Source organism: Juglans microcarpa x Juglans regia, chromosome 4S (genome assembly GCF_004785595.1).
Source record: "Juglans microcarpa x Juglans regia isolate MS1-56 chromosome 4S, Jm3101_v1.0, whole genome shotgun sequence".
In the NCBI taxonomy this organism is placed as follows: Eukaryota; Viridiplantae; Streptophyta; class Magnoliopsida; order Fagales; family Juglandaceae; genus Juglans; species Juglans microcarpa x Juglans regia.
This window is the reverse complement of record NC_054601.1, coordinates 26,398,528-26,420,731: the sequence shown is the minus strand read 5'-3', so window position 1 is coordinate 26,420,731 and position 22,204 is coordinate 26,398,528. Positions and strand designations below refer to the sequence as shown.

The window sequence follows — 22,204 nt, the reverse complement described above, 5'->3', positions numbered from 1 at the left end:
AACACAAGATGAAATTAATATAATCTTATTAAATGATACAAAATTAATATATATAAATTTTTTTTTCAAACTTTGGGAGGTCACGGCTCTCCTACCTCTTTATAGGTCCGCCGTTGGTTACAAGTCTCAAATAGACAAATTTCATATAAGTTTTTTGTAAAAAGAGTAATGATACACCTATAACTATTTTATAATTATTATACAACTCATTTTCAAACAACCCATAAAATCATGCCACTCAATTAAATATAAATTTTAATATTACAAAAGTACCCTCCATTTTATGTTGGGTTGTAAAACATTTGTAAAATGATTGTAAGGTTATCATTTTCCCTTTTGCAAATAGTGAAAATAACATCATTTATCTCGAAACATTAAGATCATTATGCCATTATTTTTTTCCATACATAAATTTTTCTTAATTATGCTTAGATCCGGCATGCATTTTTTGGGTCTATCCATCTTTTTATTTTTTACTATATACACACTTCGTTTTCGGATGCATTTTTTGGTTTCTCTGTCAACAGTAATGGGCTAAGTGCAGGAAATTACAAAGCCCACAAATGTGAGCCTAATTTGAAACCATAATGGGCCTATGGATTTAGGGCCTGAGATGGCTTCAAGAATTTTGGCGGATCTGGATGAGAGTCATGAAGCTGGTTTTCATTGATATGCATGGACTTTTTCCTTTCAGAGGAGACTTGCGCATGGCACATGCGCAAGGAGACTTTTTCCTTTCATTTGGGCTTGTTTTTTTCGTTTTGTTTTATTTCTCATGAGAGGCGATCGAAGGCAATTTGGAGTATTTGCTCCCATTGCTTTTGGGAGGCGAGAATTCAGGAAAAAGAAGGCCTGGTTTTGAAGGCAACCTTTTTTTTTTTTTTTTTTTTTTTAGTTAAGCATATTATAAACAAATAAAGGTACAAAAGTTTAAGGTGAATCATTTTCACTATCAATATACAAGAAGTAACTAGGAATATTATTTAAGGGTAGGCTTCCAAAAACATGATTGGTAGCTGTCCATTGCACCACTGAGTGAGCATATTGATTTTGAGATCGATGAATTTTAGTAAATTTCCAATCTTGATGATGTTGGGAGATGTGATGAATGTCCTCAATGATAGTTGAGATGTTTCAAAAGGGAGTGGAATCTAGGCTTTCAATAGATGTAATTACCGATTGGGCATCTCTTCTATTATCGCTAGACTTTGAGTGGAAGCCATGTTGGATGCTAGTAGCACTGCCATCGCTTCTGCCACTAAAGGGATAATGGTCTGTACCTTTTCTCTTATTATTTCCAGAATATTTCGACTGTGATTTCTTCGTATTGCTAAGACTATTGAGAATTGGTCACGTACTGCTACATCAAAGGAGAAGCTTTGATAATTTGGAGGAGGAGATTTCCATTCTTCTTCTTTGTTGTGTTAACTTAGTCTTTCTTTTCAAACTTCTTTATAATTTTCATAGATGTGTTTGAGCTGGTTTTGAAGGCAACGTAATTGTTGGGAAGTAGCTATTTGAACGTACTCATTTAAAAAAAAAAAAGTAAATCCACCATTAATAAACAAATACGAAGTTTTAACTCATGTTATGTATAGAATGTATTAATATTCCTTTTAAGTAGCCATAATGAACATTTAATCCTCTTGGAATTCCAAACAACGCACGGTATACTAGATTAAGTTTATCATGAAGACTCTCTTAAGTTTAAGATTTTAATTCATTTTCAACATGATTGATTCAATGAATTAAGGTTATGACCCAACCGATTGATCCATGCATCCAGTACTTGAAATACGTACATGATGAGTTTCATATATGATATATCAATTATCTGATCGGATTGAATTAAAATATTTAGTGAAAGTACGTAGTACATGATATCGATGTTGAAATGGAGGAATCTGTCGATCGAGCTTCAGGAAACTTTGAGCACAGAATCTGCAATAATATATCATGATCATGATGATCTGAAGAATGGCTAGCTAGCTAGCTGCATATAATTAATATGTTTGATCATTGGAGTCATATATATATATATATAGGACCTCTGAATTACAGCTTGTATTTTTGTCCTTGCCTGCACATTTACCTGTAGACGAGGAGACGCGAACCCAGATCCGAGACAGCTTAAACAGTTGACCTTATTCAATACACATGCATGTTCACTGAATATTGCCATGATCATTAGATAATAGTTTTATTTTTTTGTATTTAGAGAAAAAAAGAAAAAGAAAAACCATCTGCATGCTGCATCTTACCAACGTGGGCTTGTTCTTCTTTTTCAATACACAATTTCATTGCTTATATGCATGCCAACTATATATTCTTGCAGCTCCTCGTTAAAATTATATATGTCATGGGTACTGGCTTTAATTAATTTGGCTATATATATTTATATATATCGTTGTCCACATGAATGGATCATCGAAGAACTCCATTGTTGTAAACTAATACAAGATCACCACCAAATTCATTGAATAATTAGCTCATGCTATATTCAGGCCAATATCATCACATAAACGATAAGTATAATATTTCTAGTACTACCGCTGATCAGAAGACTCATAAATATCCGACTTGGCCGGATTATTTTACAGAAAACGAAAACCAACTTAATTTGAGTAACTGATCCTTAGTTAGTGGTCTTCAAATCAAATGACTGAAAAAGAAAGAAAAAAATAAATCCAAGTTCCTGATCTCCTGCACAGGTTTTGTTTTTGTAATGCCAGCTTGGAACCAAAAGGAGTACTACGTACTCATGTTATATATATAATATGTGAGATCGAGCATCAACCAAAGAGTAGCTAGCTCAAGGTCGCTGCAGTTTTCAGATGTAAAAGGTACATTTGCGTTGAATGTGCAGCTAGCTTATAATTATATGACAGAGAGGACGCCTCAACACACACACACACATACATACATACATATATACATATATATATATATATATATATGAGATTTCCAGGTTGTATACATGGTTCTTTTCATGAACTATTTACGTACCAAATAATCCAGTGGAATGTCTGACAAGGGCTGCAATGAGCATAACCGTAGTCCTTTTTAAGGCTATTTGCTTTTGTCGACATTAAATGATTACTAGAAGAAGATCAAGATGAAGAAGAATTTGGAGACGAAATAGAAAGGGTTTATTCACATTCTTTGTTCACTCCATATATAATCTCAAGTAATTCATGATAAGCCTTCAAGTACTCCCCGGCGATCAGCTCATGGATTAACCCTTCAGCATGATCTTAGACTTGCAGAAAACTTAAGACGAAAGAAATGAACAACTTTCTACAAATTTAAAAGTACTCCAATATTGGGCTCTCGTTGAGAGATATAGCTTGTTAGCTAGCTTTACTTGATCTCACTATGTGGCCGGAAGTGAACCACCGGCAGCAATAATCTGTTTCTCAAGCTACAGGCAAACAAATAGATCAAAGTTAAGGCTTCGAGACCAAAAAGCTGATGAACAGCTAGCGTTTCTTAAACGATATATGTTCTCTACAAAATGATCTTCTCCTTACCTGGAACAGAGTTTCAAGCTTGTTTCTCACAAGGGAATACTCATGCTTTACTTGTTGCAGACATTTGAGACACCTATATATGCCAAGGCTCTACTCTATCAGAATATGATCATTAATCTAATAGAGAAATGCATGCTTGGTCTAAGATATGTGGATATTAATGGAGGTTTTTTGTATAAGTATGGGTGTGGTAAGAAAACTTACCCTTCAACATTCTGCTCCTCGCAGTAATTCCGGAAGGCAATGCAGACTTTCTGAACCCTATGTGCGCCAATACTGCCAAAAAGATCCCAGTGATGAAAAATCTAATATCGGAAGAACAGTGAAAGAACAACTTTTCCTACAGCAAACTTCTTTTGTTTCCTTTAGAATGACCGAGTACTTCCTTAGAACTGTGGCCTGGTGATATTGTCAATGTCTTCATGTGGGGGTTATGGGTGTTAAGGAACTAACTGTTTTCTTTGTGTCTCAGTACTAGAAAACAGTCAGTACTCAATGAATTTTGTGCAGCAAGATGGGACCTTTAGCTTTCATTTATTTTCTGGAATTGTATTCCAGATCTGGATCGGCCGATTTTAACTTATTAGCCTAAGTCCATGCCTTGGATTTTCTACGGAAATTCCAGTACTCATTGGTATCATGGGAATCATGAATGGCTCAAGCCGCGTACGTACCAACAATGGATACATGTGCTTGGATCAGGAAGTTCGTTTTTTTTTTTCTCTTATGAATTTGCATATTCAAGAAACTATGGTGATACGAAAATATATAGCTGTATGCAGTGATGCATCATGTGCTGCTTCTTCTGGTTCTGAAAGTCGAAAAAATATGTAGCCAAAACTGCAGGAAACAAGTCTAAATTACCTGTCACCTTCCGCTATATGGAAAATATAATCGCTTCAATCTCGTTTTAAGGAGTTAACCCCAGAATAGTTGAGAAAAGCTATTTCTCAAAGCACAAGGAGGCTAAAAGGAAAATAAAAATAGGGAAAAGCGAGAATCACCTGGAGCTGCTGCCCTTGAACTGGTGAACATGGGCATCCACCTTTCTAAAATCAATAGTCTTCTGCTCTCTGAATAATAAATTTGGATTAAAAAAAGGAAGAAGAAGATCTAAAAGGAACCCAACTACAACAAGAAAAAAAATTTAAAGGCATTTCTTTGAAGGAAAATCATGAATGAGACGTAAAATAGATCACTTGATGAGAGATGAGAGAAGTGCATACAGAGCTTTGGCCAGTTCATTGAGAAGCCTCTCAGAATCCTCAAAGAAGAGAGACACCACTTCCACCACAAAATCTGGGTTGCTCTCATCTTGCAATTGCTGAAGCTGGTTAAACTGCTCATCCAGAAATCCCTTTTCACATAGTAAACTTAGCATCAAAACCCAACCCAACAAGAAGAGAGAGAGTGAGAGAGAGAGAGAGAGAGAGAGAGAGAAGATAAGATTATAAACAAAGCCAGGTCATGAAAGTCGTTCTTCTGCTTCCATATAATGTGCATAGTTCTTAGCATACTGACCTCATGAAAGAGCGAGGCTATGTAGTCAACCAACTGCTTCTGCAGCTGAACCACACTATCCATTGTAGCTTTTTCAAGTTTTCTCCAATCACATCCAGATCTTAAAGATTCATTTCGTCATTCTGTCAATGTTTTTCCCCCTTGAAAAGAGTAGAACCCTGAGAGAGATGTAAAAAGCGAAACTCTTTCCGGAGAAAAACTCTCAGATTCCTGCCTCTGGTGCTAACTATATATGCATACAGCAAATAAAGTAGCTCTCTTTTCGCTGCTTTCTTTAATTCTTTTTCAAGTACTGTTCTACGAGACTACGAGCATGAGGAAATTATAACCCTTGTTTCTCATGTCGGCTTCTTTCACAAATTGAGACATGTAGCTTTTAATTTTTATTTTCAAATTAAAGATCTCACGTTAAAACTCATATACCAATCCATGCCCTCTTTCCGTTTTTCCGCATGTTGTACAATATCAGAAAAAAAATCTAAAAGAATAGATTTTATGGTCTCAAGCTATCAATTCTTTTGTAATATAATCACTAAATTATCAAAGTTGTCATTTTAAGCCTCTAAGAGCATTGATATTGGACTCCTCAAATGAGTATCATCTTCAAAATTTGATGAATTTATATTTAAAATTACTGCATTGGATTCAACATACACTAAAATCTTCAACTTTCAACTACAATACATTTAAGTTCATCTCCAAATTTGAAGACTAAGGTTGTGTTTGAATGTTGAAGTGAGTTGAGTTGAGTTGAGTTGAGATGATAAAATATTATTAGAATATTATTTTTTAATATTATTATTATTTTGGGATTTGAAAAAGTTGAATTATTTATTATATTTTGTATTGGAATTTGAGAAAGTTGTAATGATGAGTTGAGATAAGTTGAGAGAAGTTAACTAACCAAACGAAGCCTAACTGTTCACACTCTATAACTATTATTTTATTTACTTAAATTATTGTTTCCCAATTTTTTTTGAGCCACAATATATTTAAGTTGGTAAATAATAATTTAAGTATCAAATTAAATTATTAGTTAACATATAGTTAGTATAATTTTAAAATATGAAAAAAAATAAATTAAAAATATTATTATTAAAAAAATAATATTATATTATTATTTTGACTAATCCAATAGTTAATTCAATGTAAGATTATGGTTAAGGAGGTTTTAGATTTATGAAAAATATATATTTTTTATCAAATTTTAGAGATAAATTTAATGAAACCAATATCAATGCTCTAAACCACCTATGATCATTTCATTTTTAATGTTCTCTTAAGATGATCCGGCGGCTAACTCCTAAGATTCATGTACACAGTCTAATTTTTCGTTTATCTTACTTCTTTACATGAATCAAATCTTGATGAGGTAAGAATTAAGTTGTAGTTTAATAATTTAATGATCATATATCTACTCTATTATAATAAATTACTATCTAACTATGAATAATAACTTTTGTTATTTTTTAGTTAACTTTTTTGTTTTTTGTCAAGTCTGTTAAGTTTAATATTATCAAAAGACACTTAAAACTTTTGATCATTTGACGTGTAGCTCCCTTATAGAAGGTCCTTAAAATTCTTGACCATTTAACGTGTAACTCTCTTGTAAAATTTAATAAAAGAACATATTTTACAAAAATGCCCTTAATATTAAATTAATAATATTATATTATTATATAGAGTAATATAGATGCATACCAATACTCATAGTTTATTGAAATTTAGATTTTTTTTAATCTTAATTTTTTATCATTCTTTAACTTTGTATTTTCTTTTTCTAGATAAATAAGTTACTTATTTTTTTTATTTTTTTTATTTAAATTATTATATAAGGTGCACTCCGAAACTAACTTATTCGGTGTCGTTTCGCGTGTATATATATATATATATATATATATATATAAATATATATATATATATATTATATATATAACACAAAAAGGACAAGGTGTAACTATCGTTCAAAGCTAGCACAACTAGGTGGTTTCTTTTCTTTTTCATGATGAATTATTGCTCTCTTTCTCTCTGTTATTTTAATTTCTTCAACTAGTTTTGTTGTCTTCCAAGGTGCTAACTCTTATAGTATAGCTAGCTTTGTCCAAGTCTTCCCTCTCCACTCCCTAGTGAGTCCTCGCGCGCTAGCTTGTCCATTTCAGTCGAAACAAATTTTCAGCCTCTTTTTTATACACCAAATATTAGCTTAGTTTTACTTTTTCGTCTGATAGATGCAAAGTTTTGTCAAGCTTTTGACGGAGAAAGCTGATAAAATGGTACGAGATTACAAAAAAATTGTTTACACGTCATCAGTTATTTTATATTAAAATATTAAATTTAATTTTATCATAAATAATTATTCTTGTTGTAAATTACAATTTATTATAAATATTTATTTTTTTTGTAGTGCGTTGAGTATACTACCAGATAAATATTTATATATAATTTATTCATGCATGCAGTTTAATTCAAGATCACTCGGAAATTTCAGATATATAATTTCAATGCGCAGATCAAGAAGTTAGTACCATATCTGCAGCCATATTTCACAAAAGATCACGGCTAAATAAAACCCACATTTTCAAAGCTCATTTTGAGATGTGTACTGGAACTGACTTGAAGTTGAAGACAAGTTACATCTATATATATATATATATATATATATATCACTGAGATCTTTAGTTAGACTTTTGTCTATTCTAAAAGAAAATCGTGAAACAAGTGCCACAAGAAGGCAAGAAAAAGGGGGGGGAAAGAAAATAAACATCTCTTTCTAAAAGATTATTGCTAAACACATCACTTTCTACAAATATTAATATATTATAAAAGAGAAGACGAGATCCTATCTAGTTTTTCCCCAGTACTTATCTGTCAGTCCCCGCTTTTTATCTCTTATCCCTTTGCATTTCACGCCTACGCTTTCGATCTTATCAAGATGAATCTTTATGAAATACCTGGTCCTCTTTGTTTTTCTTCTTGTTTGTGTTGTTGTCCTTGTTTGGTTGGATGCATCATTTGATTGGATGAGTACTGTTTTTAATAATAGAAAAAAAAAAAAAAAATAGATACAACTTACTGTATGATATGCCCTCACAAAGATAAGCTACAACATTAGTTCATTTTAACGGATATTAAGAATATCTCATTCTTTATTATTCTTTATTATTTTATTATTATTTTATATCTACTTTTTATCATAATCTGTCACGAAGGACATATATCAAATATCAAATCTTTCATTTCTCCCACAAATTATTTTGAGATGTTTAATTGGTGCAGTATTAATTTATTTTTTGCAGGGGGGGAGTCTTACGCGTGTCATGTGCTTAGGGCATTATCTAGGGGGGGACAAGTACATGCTGTACTTGTTGCATATTTGTAAGCACCTAGCTGTGACACCTAAGATCATCAAATGCATGGTTCTCTTTTCACCTTTTTTTTTGGAATTTTTTTTAATTTTTAATTTAGTGGGAACCGAAGACTTTTGAATGGCATCTTCACTTTTGGGCCCAATGGTATCCTCTTGTAGCTTAAAGATTACTATTTTTCTTACAAGCAAACAATTCTATTGAGTATTATTTAGGGTATAAAAGAAAAGGACGAGGATTCCAACAATCACTTCAAAACAATGTAAGACAACCAAAAAAGGATAAAATAAGGTAAAAGAATCTGAAAACGGGACGATAGTAGTAGTCACAGTTACATTGTTTCTTGGCTTTGAAACTGCCTTAATTACCTAGAAAACTGCCACTTCAGCAAATTTTTTTGAGAGAAATGATAATTATAATTGTGAATTATAATTAATGTCATATAATTATTTTAAAAATAATAAATAAATACAGAACTCACATAAAAAATAATAATTTTTTAATTATAATCTCTACTCTTTTTTAAAATAACTGCATAGTATTTATACACTTAATAACTGCATATAGTATTATTTTGAAAAGGCTGTATTTAATTAGATTTTCAGAGTTTGAATTTGTAGGATCACATTGGTAATAATTGTAGGGGGGTGGTGTTGTAGAAGTGAGTAGGTAAGATAGAGAGGGGTGAAGGTAGGTAGGAGTAATGAAATGAAAAGAAAATTGATGATAGATGGAAGAAGACAAAGAGAGAACCTTTTTTTTACAGTGTAGTGGGAGGTTTCAGAGAAGGAATCCCTCTAGAAAGAATGATTACTTTGACATACAACATTTTAAAACTAATCCATTATTTCAAAGTTCAAACTTTTCTATTAAGAGACGTTTCAACCTATCGTACAACCTCTCACAAGAATAATTCTTATTTCCAAATCTCAAGATGCTTGGTTTTAACTAGACAGGATGTGCAGGCTGTGCACCCTTGTCTAGTCCACTGATACAGCCTTTCCATGTATAATTGGGAGCAAATGCTCATTTAAAACCCTTATCTACTATATCCTTCAAATGCAGATAACACCAATAATACATTAGGGCAACTTAGCATTTCATTCACTACCTTGCTGCAAATTCTAGGAAGCCATTGTATTAGTCCCTTTAACAGCTTCGACCAAGACAATCCTAAGGCATTCATGAAGAACTATGATAGCCTCGGCATGGTGCGCCCCCCCAATTATACATGTCCACATGATCTAAATGAATGAATGAATCAGTCCCTTATTGGATGATCCATGCCACTCCTACTGGCCAGTAGGAGTGGAGGGATAAGTCTCATATACAGTTTGTATGCATGATTCCTTTCTGTTGATGGGAAGGGCACCTAAGTGTGGAGTGGGGGTCCAATATTTGGTAGATTTTATTGCCATTAATGTAGATGGCAGGGCAGGACACAAGAATACAAAAATGTAGGATACTTTGGGGTATCCAAAGCCATGAATGAACATAGACCATCAAGAAACCTTGCATGAATGTTCTTTGTCAGTACCCACAAGAAATTGTACATCACAACTTTCATGACATGACATGTTATTTCGGCTGTTACCAAAAATTTAAATAACCACATTCTCTCTGACAAATTAGCTAAGGTGAGCATGCTTAAATTGAGCCCACCCATACACCCACATTTATTTGGTCACCACCAAAGCAAATTCCCTATTGTTGATTTGTCAGTGTATGGTATGTCTGTGCAGAGTTCCATCACTAATAATGTGTGAGATTTATTTATATTTATATAACTGAACTTAACAACAGAATTAAAAAAAAGAACAACTTTTCTTAAAAAACATACATACCTTAAACCAAACATCAATAAATATTGGTCTCACTGATCAGAAAATAAATAGTCCTGAGAATTCTAACAGATCATCATTGATCAGTATTATAATCTTGTCCTGGTGTTGAACCATTAACATCAGAAAGGTTATATCATAAATGATATGGGGCCAGCAATAAACAGAGCCCTACCAGAACTTAGGCCGACTATACAAGCTGAAAGCTGCACATGGTTATAGAGAGGCTGTTGCCCCTCAAAATTAATAACTATGTGGTCCCCCCGCCCCCCCCTTCAATTTGAAATATGAACAACCTTTACTCTAATCTAATTGATCATCATATTTCTCCAACCTTTACTAGTATTTGTCCTTTCATATAGGACACCTCATGCACAAGTCCTTTTCAGATCACACAAACAATTTTCTAACAATTTAGGATCTCTTTCTTAATATTATCAAACTATTTCATTATTATTTACAAACTATTCATATTCATTATTATTTTATTACTATTTATAAACTATTTCACTAATATTAACAAATATTTTGAGATATTCTTAGTATCTAAACGAGCTCTTAGACACAAGACAGGCTAAACTACACGATCAGCAGCTCTTCGCTCCCATAAGGTGTACCCAAAATCCCCACGAGGGAAATAATTACCATTTAACTGTACTAACATTGGTAATATCTTTTTGAGTTCTGCTATTTACTAGCAAATGTGTAAACATACCATTTATATGCATGATTTTTTCCCCAAATTTGAAGAGTATGTCTGCTTCAAAAGGCCTTACCTTCCCAGGGTAAGAGTATCATTTCTTTTAGCTTGGACCAGGGTAGAAGTATCATTTTATTGACAAGAAGCTCAAGAATAGTAAACTTCCCGCCATGCCATCCCTGCATCAAATAAGTGTGAGAAATAGTTCCACTAAACTGCATGTTAGTATATACCCGTATCATCTAAGGATAACCTGGTCAGACAAGAAATGCATTGTGCACAGGAATATGCTCTTTCATTTTCCTTCATTTTCTTTTTCTTGAAGAATGAATAATGTTACACAACTTAGAATGAACCTGTCCACACGAATAATTTGTATTATGAATTTCAATTTACAAGATATACATAATACAATGGATTAGAACGGAAGAAAACAGGCATTTGCCACAGCAACACTTTGATGAGCCAAGATCATACCACTTGTATCAATTAGTTGGTAGCTATTCAATCGTTGGAAGGAAATAAACTGCATTTTGTCCATTAGAATCTCATCCTGCATTAGGCTGAGCTTTGACCAATCATTACATAAACATTCTGAAAGCAAGAGAAGGTGGCATCAGACACCAGAAGGTTCACATCAACCTGCAATAGGAAAAATGACATTACTAGGGTAGGGTTCAGATGGATAATAAAATGCAAGATGAAAATCAGAGACATAACCATGTCCACAAAAGCAACAATCCCCCTCGCGATGTGATCTTAGTAGAGAACGTTATAATTTTTTTTTTTTTTTTGAAGAAAGAGAACGTTATAATTTAACTACATAATGAAACAAATGAAATAATATACAAAAAAAATTATACAAAATATTTTGAAGCATCATATATCCTTCATGATAATTCAACTATGGAAAGAAACCAAGTAGGAAAGGCAGTAATAGAATTGCTACAAGTCCTTTACGTCACTCTACTGTTTGTTTTCTGAAAAGTGATATAAAATACAAAAAATGGATGCAAAGATACTGTAAAGAATCAATATTCTGTCACATGTATGTTAAAATGAACATAGAAAACATGTCATCCAAATTACAAAAATAAAAAGAATATCTATTTCAGAAAGAAAATGATTGCATCATACAGATATTATAGGCCCCATTTGCAAGTGCGACATGGATGATACAGATATGATAGGTCCAAATATAGCAAGGTCAGAAGCATCTTTGTATTCTTGTAGAGATTAAGAGTATGAACAAGTAAGCCCAATTCTTTCAAAGCCCTACCTTCCTCTGAGAAGGCAAATACACCACCAAGCATGTCATCATTGTCACCAATTTCCTCAGATTTCTCCCATCACAGGGACTACTGTTGCTGTCCACATCAGTGACAACTTCAGCTGAATCATGGGAGTCACACGAAGGTGATGCTTTACAATACCCCTCTAGAAAATATTGATCAAAGTCTAGAGAGTCATGTACTAATCCCTCATCAAGGATATTCATACTCAAATCAGAGTGGTTGGAGCTTATATTTGAAGCTTCACTGACCCCCCAACTATTTGATGACTCGATTTCTTTGGCAATGGATCTATCAGCAGAAAGTGAGTTACTTTTTAAAGAGGATAGACTATTAGTGAAATCAATATCCTGAACCAGAGAAACCCTCGTTGCAGGTTGTTTGTCAGAAACTAGTTTACTTTCTTTGTTAATATAACTTTTATTCAGCAGAGGCGATGAAAACACAGATCTCCCTTCTTTCTCCACATTTGTATTGTTCCAGGTAGGGTAATGGATGTATATGATTCCCCAGATAATCCTGATAAAAATGCCAGGAAACAAGTAAACTAATTAGCAACTCTTTTCCAAAGGATGAAGACATACTACATTTAAAGGCTTGGCATACTACCATCTGAGTTTTCAACTGTGCCAAGTGATGCCAACTTAGAGTGGCAAACAATAGGATCTTCTGAGAACTTATCTTTAGTCTCATGAGAATTAGAAGATGGACTCAGGCATCTTACCCCAACAAGGCTCCTGCACAAAACAACCAAGCAAGTTGCTCAGTGGTTAGAATAGGTAAGAAAAATCATTTTGATGGTATTATTTTTTTTAAAATAACTAAGACACCTCATGAGTGTGAAGGTTGCGGAAATTCAGAAAATAACAAGCCAGATTATTTTTCAGCTTAATAGGTCCTAAAGAAAGCCTGGAAAGCTGCGAAGAGGTCATGCCTAGAACAAAGTTTGAATTTTGGATGACATCAGTTAGAACCTTGACTTTTTCATATATATTTTAGGCACTTTCCGTCTTCCAGAATAGAGCTATCTAAGAAATGAATCTACCACCACAATCACAATGAAAATTCACAACTGTAACAGTTCAAGAAATCATAATAACAGTTCCACAAATAATTAATGGCGTGATTCATTCCATGGAATATCCAAAAAACCAAAAAACTGAGATGCTTATTGAAATTCTTGAGGATTATATCAAACAAAGATACTACAAGCAGTGCTGGGACAGCAGCCTGAGTTGGCTGGAAAGCAGCTCAAAAGAAGGAGAACAGAGGATCTTCGAAGATGAGTTGCTGAAGTTGGATAAATTGGGCATTTATTTATATATTATTGGTCAGTCTAACAGCTTCAAACAAGAGAAAAGGAATCTTGATTTTTCCTTGTATGTTTCGCATTAGGTCATTTATCATTACAAGATTTCCCTTTCCTAAAAGATAAAAGTAATAATTGCCCTTGTTCATAGGTGAAGTCTGCCTACCTAATCAAATAGGCTAACAATTTCCCATTTCATGTGGTGCATAACGCTCATAACGCTCCAATGCCACAATACGGAAACAAGCACATCTCTGTAACAACGTAACTCAATTTTATCATTGAGTGTGTCCATCATAATGAGACACATTGATCACTTTTCTAATTTTTGCCTTGTCTCTGACAAAAGTGCATCTCTAGTGTTACGTCAAAGTTGGGTTGTGGGGTGGGAGTAAACAAAATATTCACAGAGGCTTAAAGTAAATCTTAAAACTTGTAATTAAACAAGGAATAGGAACAAAAACAAGCTGATAAAAAGGATTTTAAATTCATTTTTTATCACTGTCTTAAGAGTCTAAGATTCCAACTTCCAGTCTTCGGTTCCATTTACTAACATATAATCTAAAAAATCCAGCTCACATGGTCATAAGCTTTTTCTATGTCCAGTTTACAAATAACTCCAAGAAGTCTAATTTCTAATTTGTTATTCAGGCAACTGGAAGAAATCCATATTTCTTTAGTAGTCCAATATCCAGAAACAGTTTGTTCCACCAAGTAACTGAAGTAATGTCATTTTTCACCATGTTATTTCTCCAGTATAATTACATGGAAGATATGCATCAATTTCGAGATATGTTCTTAAAACTCTAGAATCTAGATGCATATAGAGCATGTTTAGATGTCCAGCAGTGTTGCTTCTGAAAAAGAATATAGCATAGATGTGGATATCCTGCAACGACCCAAGCATTATATCCAGAAATAGTTTAAACGCCAAATATTCACATGTAATCATGCAAACGCCACAAAGAAGGATATTTACTACTAAATCAGAAAGTGAAGTAAAAAACACTGATAGAAATTAAAAAGAATAATGTACATCAACCACTAATAGATCAGGCATTATTTATAACATTATTACAAACTGATCACAGACATGCAAAGACCATTTACCTGTCACTCCAATCGGACTGACTCCTCAGGAAATGGTCAATAACAGGCAATAAATCCCTCCGTCTAATTTCAATCTCGTGAACAGGAAGCTTCTCTATTTCAATCTCTCCACGGGTATGACTCTCAGTAAAATTTAGGTCACTAGTTCCGAAGCTCATCCTCTGGAAGGATATCTAGAATACAGATGATAGGATCATAAATATAGTTGCCAATGACAAAAGAATTGTCTCACAACGAAGTCCACAACAAGTACCTTATAGTTTTGCCAGATTGGTATCCTGCTGGAGCTAATCTGCACCTCTGCATTGGATATATATAAGTGAGATTGTTCAATGGGCTTTACTAACTCCTTATTTCCAGTATAATTATCCTCACAGTCGGAAGTATCCATGACCATCTCTGCAGTTTCTTGTCTGCCAAGAGTAATCCCAGAAATGTATTCCTCTCTTTCTGGCCAATCACTTCTGCAAATATCCCACCATCGAACAGGTTCAACTTTTACTCGCAGCTCCTCATCTTGTATCTGCAATGAAGAACCTGGACCAGTAGAAGCAGCCTCATTTGATTCTCCTCCCATTGATGTCAATAGTTCATATTGAATTGTGTGCCCACAAGGGGTATAAACCAATAGGTTCTCCAAAGCATTGCCTTTCAGATGAGCAGGTAACAGATCGTGAGGCACCGAATTATGAAAAACAGCAGCAATTGCACCAGATGGAATGGAGACCTTTCCTACTGCAGAAGATGCCGCATTACTAACTTGGTTGAGCCACCCAGATTGACTATTTTTTATTCTGCTAACCACGGAGAGAATAACTGGTGGTGGTGGCAAGGGGGAAAAACATTGTTGGTTTATCATGAAAGATGTAGTGGACCACCATGGTAGAGATGTAACTGGCAAAAGCGTAGGACCAATATGAGAGTTCTGTATTTTGAGAACAGTCTCACCACCAAAAGGGGAAAGAGCAAAAACATGGCAGGTGCCCCTGGAAGAAACAATAGCAATCCACTGACTATAATGACTAAAACAGATGTCTTGTATCACCTGTGTAATGAACACACCGTAAACTAGAACAATCACAAACATATAAAAGTAAAAACATTACAGTTCAGTAGACAAGAGAGCAAGAACATACAGCTGATGTCATGCCACGGTGGAGCTTGTAAAGGTGCACATAAGAAGAGCCCGAATCATGTGGTTGAGTGAATGATCCATTATGTGAGGAAGACGGCATTATCCGGAAAATGTTTATGTTGTTCCCATGTATTGAAGCAGTAACTAGAAGTGTCCCACTAGGGTCAAAACACAAAGCAGAAATTGGACTAGTATGGGCCCTAAACTGTGATACAACAGCTCTGGAACCAAAATCTTTGACAACAACCTACAATAAAGTTTTCTTGACATATAAAGATATTCTCAGATGTTAAAATAGGCAAACAAGTACCATTAAATACTGGAAACATCCCTGTAACATTTAATATATCTTTTAAAAAAATTATTAATACTCACAATTGTTGAGCGAAATTAAGGGCTTGTTTGTTTTCAGAGATGAGATGAGATTAAAATTAAAAAGTTAAATAAAATATTGTTAGAATATATTTTTTAATATTATTTTTGTTTTGGGATTTGAAAAAGTTGAATTGTTTATTTTATTTTGTGTGGGGATTTGGGAAAGTTGTAATGATGAAGTGAGATGAGATGAGATGAGATGAGATGTTTCTTGAAAACAAACGAGGCCTAAGAGTCTCAAAAGAGCCTTTTTTTCATCTGTGGGTAAGCTGAGCTTAAAAGACCTCATGGCAAAATGAAATATAGAAGCCAACATAAAAGTAGAAAGAGCATTGATTAGTAAGTAACATTAACTTAAAAGACCTCAGGGCAAAATGAAACACATCAGACGATAAAAGTAACAAGTTTTCCTTTTCTGGACATGTTGTGCAGCAACTTAAAACAATGCAAGATTGAAAATTATGGTTCTCCAATTATAAAAATGAAAATAAATTAATTAATAAAAACTGACCATCCCAGCATTATCTGTTTCTGCCATATGTGATGCAATCCGACCAACTTTCCAACTCGAGTTTGATGATATAGGAGAATTAGACCCATCGGGTATAAGCTCTTGACAATATTTTGACAAAGTTTTGTAGCCCATATCACCCAAATTGATTAATCCAGCAGCTAACTGCTTACTAGATTCCATGGCATAACGAGCCACTAGACTTCCACTTCCAGGTGATGTTGATGGGCTAACCCCTTGAGGAGTAAGACTTTGTGGACTGAGGCGGCCTGCGTTTGACAGCAGTGAGTTGTTGGAGGCATAAGCCAACCACCTGGGGCCTACAGCCATAGGTCCATAGCCAATGTTAACTCCACCCATTCCTTGGCTTCCGAATTGAGGGACAGGATAGGTAAGGACACTGAATTTATTCTCAAGCGTGAGTGCATCGAAGCAGTATATCTGACAGAAAACAAAAATTCAAAGAAAAAAAAGCAAGCAACGCTAGTAAGATTGTGAGCATAGCAAATAAAATTACTTTATTTTAAATCTAAACAACAAGGCCTTCCTCCAATAACTGTCTGGTTTAGCAGTCACCAACTCAGCAACCATCTAATATAATTCTTCATGGTTTTCCAGGGTACTTGGTGAAGTTATTCCACATAGAAATCTATTGGATGCTAATAACCATCCAAACTGTTAGGTTCAGTCCAGGATAAAGGTAAGAATTCTACTTCCGACTACAAGTACCCTCTAAGTAACTTTAATGAATAATCGACATGTGCTAATGCTTACTTGTGTTGCAAGGCCCACAGCCACTATTTGAGGACTGCATCTAACCATGTACACAGTCGACCTGAATCTCAGGACATGAACATAAATGTGAGACCTTAGTGAGTAAAACCGAACAGCATTAGGAGAGATGGCTCCTGTTTGTGGTTCGGTAAAACCATCCCTGACCAACCCATCTCTTGCACTATGCATCAGACCAGAGCTCTTTGATTCATCACATGCAACAACCAATAGTAAAGGATGCAATGGTCTGAATCCTTCACGACCCTCAGACTTTGCAGGGAGGGGCTGCATTTGTAAAAATGTAACAGGGTCATCTCGCTTCAATACAAGTTCACTGAAGTTAGAGGCATCTTCAACATCAAGCACTTGAAAGCCATTGGAATAACCAAGCAGGAGAACAAGTTTAAAGGCAGACAGACCAAGCTCTAATCTGTCAAAGCCAGCCCATAATACCTGTTTGGGCAAAATAAAAAAGCTCTGAAAACTAATTCAATAGATGATAAAAGAGTCTAAATAAATAATAATAATAAAAAAAAAAAAAAAAGCAACCATAAAGCCATTATAGAGAACAGCGAGAAAAAAACTGTCCTCATTAACCCATGGAGACAATGATCAAATAAAAAGGAAGAATGAGATGCAATGATAATTAAGTTATAAGGGCTGTCTTTCCCGAAGTGGCCCAATGAAGGCTTCCAAGATAATAAGGTCGGATCATTTCCCCCTTCTGCTTGATCGATGCCATTTTCAAAAGGACACAAGTTATTAAGTTTGAAAATATGTGGCTGAAGTCCAAGAAGAAAGCGTGATGGACTACAGATTTATTTCAAGGTACACCAATTTACAGTTAATAGGCTAATCATAGAATTAATAACCTTTCACATGCCCTACTAATCAATCAATCAGTAATTCACTTATGTATTCCTCAAATAATCTAATCATTCGAAAACAGTCATTTCTATATTTCAACTAACACTATACAATGCTCCATATCGTCACTAAGAAACCTAAAGAATATTAAAACTAAAATATATATATAATGAAAAAAAAAAAAAAAACTCCAGCTTCAAAGTATAAACAAAAAAACCACCACTTCTTAGTTGAGGCAAAAATCACACATCGAAAAAACCGTACCAATGCAAATAAAACAAAAGAAAGTTAATATAATTCCACTCAGGAAGTTAAATTTCAAGAAGCTGAAAACCATCAATTGATTTAGAAAAACCCACATTTCAGTTTCCTAACCTGTCTAAGCAGCCAAACACAAAAAAAAGAAGTTAAACCACGTATGTTCTCAATATTTCATCTTCCTCACTTTTATTATCCTCGTATTTTCTCGTCAAAAAAATTACCCCTTAATCGAAACCCGGAGGAAATGAAGTAAAAAGCAGGCGGCAGACCTGGTCTTTGTGGTCTGGGTTATCAGCGGAGATGGAAGTGGAGGCAGAGCGGACACCGGAGGAGGCGGTTTTGAGACAGGAGGAGATGAATTTCAAAGAAGTAGGAAAAAATCCATTGCCATGGCGGCGGTTGTTGTGGTTGGTGGTGGTGGTGGTGGTACAATTTCCGTTGAGCTTGTTGTAGTTGGCGTGGTTCTTCATCCAGTGAGTCAAAATATTATACAGCCAGCAAAGGGGATCCGGACAATCGAAATTGGGACGATAACGACGAGTGTACGAAACGGCGGCGTTTTCTGGTTGTAACTACTAATGACGGTGGTTGTTGTTGTGGTGTGGTGGTGGGTGCTGATGGCGGTTGGGTTTTTGTCCCTCGACGGGAATCGGTTGGTTTCTTTCTTTTATACTTATTACATTCTCGCTCTCTCTCCTCTCAGTCGTTTTCTTTTCTCTATTTTCATTTTAAATTAAATCTTTGTTTTCCACTTTTGAGATATTAAAATATTTTTTCTTTTTAAATTTTAAATTTCATATAATAGTAAAGAAGAAGGATTTGAAAGATTTTCTTATTTTATTATAAATTAAATTTGATATATTATATTAAGTCATCTTAATTTATAATTTTTTTATAATTTTTTTTAATTATAACACTTCAGTAACAATAAATTTTAATTTAAGTGAAATAATATATCTATCTATTTTTCACTTCACATCCTTAAATCTAAATAAAAGTTTGAAATTAATCAGGTCCCTTATTATTTTTGGGGAACAATGTATATATTTTCAGATGGTAATTATTAATCACACCATTCATATTTTTATAAACAAAAATACAGACACATCTAATCATTTCTAATAATAATTCCAAATAAGAAAAAATAGTAAATAAAAATTGAAAAAAAAATGTTAAATATATTTTAAAAAAATTTATAAAAAACTTATTTATCCACGTGTCATTTATTGATACGTTAAAAATTATAAAATTAAAAATTAAAAAAAATTAATAAAATGAATCTTATAAATAAAAATATAAATAAAACTGTAAATACATATATTATTCTTGATTTAATTATGTGTGAATAATTTATTTAAAATATTTTTTAAACTTCCATGAGTTATTATGGATAATTCAACTGCTAAATACGAAATTACAATTTTATCCTCGAGATCCTGCTACTTTGTGACGTCAAATTTGTGAACAGAACAGTAGAATCTTGGATTTGCGAAGATGAATAGACGTAAAAGTAATTTTAGAAATCATTGAATTTACGTGAATCCCAAAATCTAGGATAGTGTTAACATAAATAGAGAGAAAACACTGATTTATATTAAGTCATCTTAATTTATAAATTTGATATATTTATATTAAGTCATCTTAATTTATAAATTTTTTTTTATAATTTTTTTTAATTATAACACTTCAGTAACAATAAATTTTAATTTAAGTGAAATAATATATCTATCTATTTTTCACTTCACATCCTTAAATCTAAATAAAAGTTTGAAATTAATCAGGTCCCTTATTATTTTTGGGGAACAATGTATATATTTTCAGATGGTAATTACTAATCACACCATTCATATTTGTATAAACAAAAATACAAACACATCTAATCATTTCTAATAATAATTCCAAATAAGAAAAAATAGTAAATAAAAATTGAAAAAAAAGGTGGTTGACTGATCAGCTCACCCACACTCCAATTACTCCTCTTGAGGTTTTTCTATTTTGATTTTAAGAAAAATGTTAAATATATTTAAGAAAAATTTATAAAAAATTTATTTATCCACGTGTCATTTATTGATACGTTAAAAATTATAAAATTTGAAATTAAAAAAAAAAATTAATAAAATGAATCTTATAAATAAAAATATAAATAAAACTGTAAATACATGTATTATTCTTGATTTAATTATGTGTGAATAATTTATTTAAAATATTTTTTAAACTTCCCATGAGTTATTATGGATAATTCAACTGCTAAATACGAAATTACAATTTTATCCTCGAGATCCTGCTACTTTGTGACGTCAAATTTGTGAACAGAACAGTAGAATTTTGGATTTGCGAAGATGAGTAGACGTAAAAGTAATTTTAGAAATCATTGAATTTACGTGAATCCCAAAATCTAGGATAGTGTAAACATAAATAGAGAGAAAACACTGATTTTCTTAAAAATCAAATATTTATTTACTAAAAAAAGAAAATAATTCGATGAATTTGGGGAATGGCATCGGTATACAATGAATTTGGGGAAGTTCATACACCGTTGGATTCATATTATTTTTAAGTAAACCACATTCCGAGATGATAATGTCTTTTTAATGGACACGTTGGTGTTTGACAATATATTTAAAAGAGTAATGTTATACATCACATTTATCATATTATAGTATATAGCATATTTATTACTATTAGATAATAAAGAAGTATGTAATAAATGATTATTTAATAATAATAAATGTATCACATCATACTTAATAAGATAAAAATAAAATGATAGTATGGTATATAGAATTTTCGTATTCAAAAATCACGTGGAAATATGGCGACACATTTAGTCAATAAATTAGAAAAAATAATGAGACTACTTAGAATTCAGGAAAATTATTAAACATTCTTGAAGCATGGAATGAGGTACACTCCATCTAAACACATAATTTCATGTCATTTAAGGTTGTTGACCCACTTCTGTTTTCCATTGTGGGGAGAAATTTGACATTATAATTGGCTACCATTTTTCTTTTCTGCCTCTTACCCATGAGAATAGACCCACAAGGCATGTTACACGTGGATAATTTTTTAAGATTCAAATCTTTATGATCTGCTAAGCCTTCTGAATGTGTTACAATCATAAAATTTTTTTATAAAAATAAACTTTATAATATAATTTCATATTAAATGTTAAATCTCCTTTATAATAAAAATAACTTTATAATCTGATGTATCATATCAAACTATGTCAGTTTGTGGCCAAAGCCAATAAACACTGTAATATTGAAGAATTCTCACACTTAATTTTATTGAAAGGAACTTCATGTTAAGTGTTAACCATCATTCATACTCCCTATGAACTTCCTACTTAAAAAATCAATCTTGATATCTAATTCCTAAACCAAAGTCAAACTCCAACTATCAAAACAACAAGAAGAAAATGAGTAAACTATATGTCAAAATTAAAGCTAAATGTGGAGTGTGGTGAAGGTTGTGTAGCAAAACTCTTCTAACTAGTTTGTACCATACATTACAGATGAACAAATCCAACAACCTTGTGCAGTGTACGGAAAGAACTAAGGGGAGTTTGGCTTTCCACTGGAAGTAAAGCCATCGCACACTGTTTAAATGG

At 33.1% G+C, this 22,204-nt stretch overlaps 2 protein-coding genes and 1 long non-coding RNA gene across 7 annotated transcripts; all 3 read right to left on the bottom strand.

Moving 5' to 3' along the window:
* Positions 1-2,733: 2,733 nt before the first annotated feature.
* LOC121262402 (histidine-containing phosphotransfer protein 1-like) lies at positions 2,734-5,435 on the bottom strand. 4 transcript variants are annotated; one of them, XM_041164874.1, is made up of 6 exons: positions 5,052-5,435; positions 4,757-4,869; positions 4,535-4,658; positions 3,735-3,806; positions 3,531-3,603; positions 2,734-3,421 (listed from the first exon to the last, which is right to left on the bottom strand). In XM_041164874.1, exons 1-6 carry the CDS (start codon positions 5,054-5,056, stop codon positions 3,374-3,376), a joined length of 435 nt encoding a protein of 144 aa, XP_041020808.1. In that variant the 5' UTR covers positions 5,057-5,435; the 3' UTR covers positions 2,734-3,373. The 4 variants fall into 4 exon arrangements, with proteins under 4 accessions (XP_041020808.1, XP_041020805.1, XP_041020807.1 ...); XM_041164871.1 differs by having other exon boundaries at positions 4,757-4,887; positions 5,052-5,429; XM_041164873.1 differs by having other exon boundaries at positions 4,535-4,603; positions 5,052-5,428.
* A 5,438-nt stretch (positions 5,436-10,873) lies between these two features.
* LOC121262401 lies at positions 10,874-12,448 on the bottom strand. The gene is made up of 3 exons (XR_005940093.1): positions 12,237-12,448; positions 11,435-11,599; positions 10,874-11,136 (listed from the first exon to the last, which is right to left on the bottom strand). It is a non-coding gene; the product is annotated as an uncharacterized LOC121262401 (long non-coding RNA).
* An 88-nt stretch (positions 12,449-12,536) lies between these two features.
* On the bottom strand, positions 12,537-19,288 carry LOC121262400 (autophagy-related protein 18h-like). 2 transcript variants are annotated; one of them, XM_041164868.1, is made up of 8 exons: positions 18,861-19,288; positions 17,464-17,916; positions 16,690-17,130; positions 15,805-16,050; positions 14,922-15,713; positions 14,669-14,841; positions 12,859-12,986; positions 12,537-12,768 (listed from the first exon to the last, which is right to left on the bottom strand). In XM_041164868.1, exons 1-8 carry the CDS (start codon positions 19,059-19,061, stop codon positions 12,674-12,676), a joined length of 2,529 nt encoding a protein of 842 aa, XP_041020802.1. In that variant the 5' UTR covers positions 19,062-19,288; the 3' UTR covers positions 12,537-12,673. The 2 variants fall into 2 exon arrangements, with proteins under 2 accessions (XP_041020802.1, XP_041020803.1); XM_041164869.1 differs by having other exon boundaries at positions 17,464-17,748; positions 18,861-19,287.
* Between the last annotated feature and the right edge of the window lie 2,916 nt (positions 19,289-22,204).

What these genes read in the sequence shown, in the direction of transcription:
- LOC121262400 (XM_041164868.1), bottom strand. Translation starts at nt 19,061, where the DNA reads ATGAAGAACCACGCCAACTACAACAAGCTCAACGGAAATTGTACCACC. An exon ending in CAATCTGGCAAAACTATAAG is followed by an intron (nt 14,842 to 14,921) that starts GTACTTGTTGTG and finishes TCTGTATTCTAG; the next exon opens with ATATCCTTCCAGAGGATGAG. An exon ending in CAGTCCGATTGGAGTGACAG is followed by an intron (nt 12,987 to 14,668) that starts GTAAATGGTCTT and finishes TGTTTTGTGCAG; the next exon opens with GAGCCTTGTTGGGGTAAGAT.
- LOC121262402 (XM_041164870.1), bottom strand. Translation starts at nt 5,114, where the DNA reads ATGGATAGTGTGGTTCAGCTGCAGAAGCAGTTGGTTGACTACATAGCC. An exon ending in TAGCCTCGCTCTTTCATGAG is followed by an intron (nt 4,888 to 5,051) that starts GTCAGTATGCTA and finishes CTATGTGAAAAG; the next exon opens with GGATTTCTGGATGAGCAGTT. An exon ending in GAGGAGCAGAATGTTGAAGG is followed by an intron (nt 3,604 to 3,734) that starts GTAAGTTTTCTT and finishes TGGCATATATAG; the next exon opens with GTGTCTCAAATGTCTGCAAC.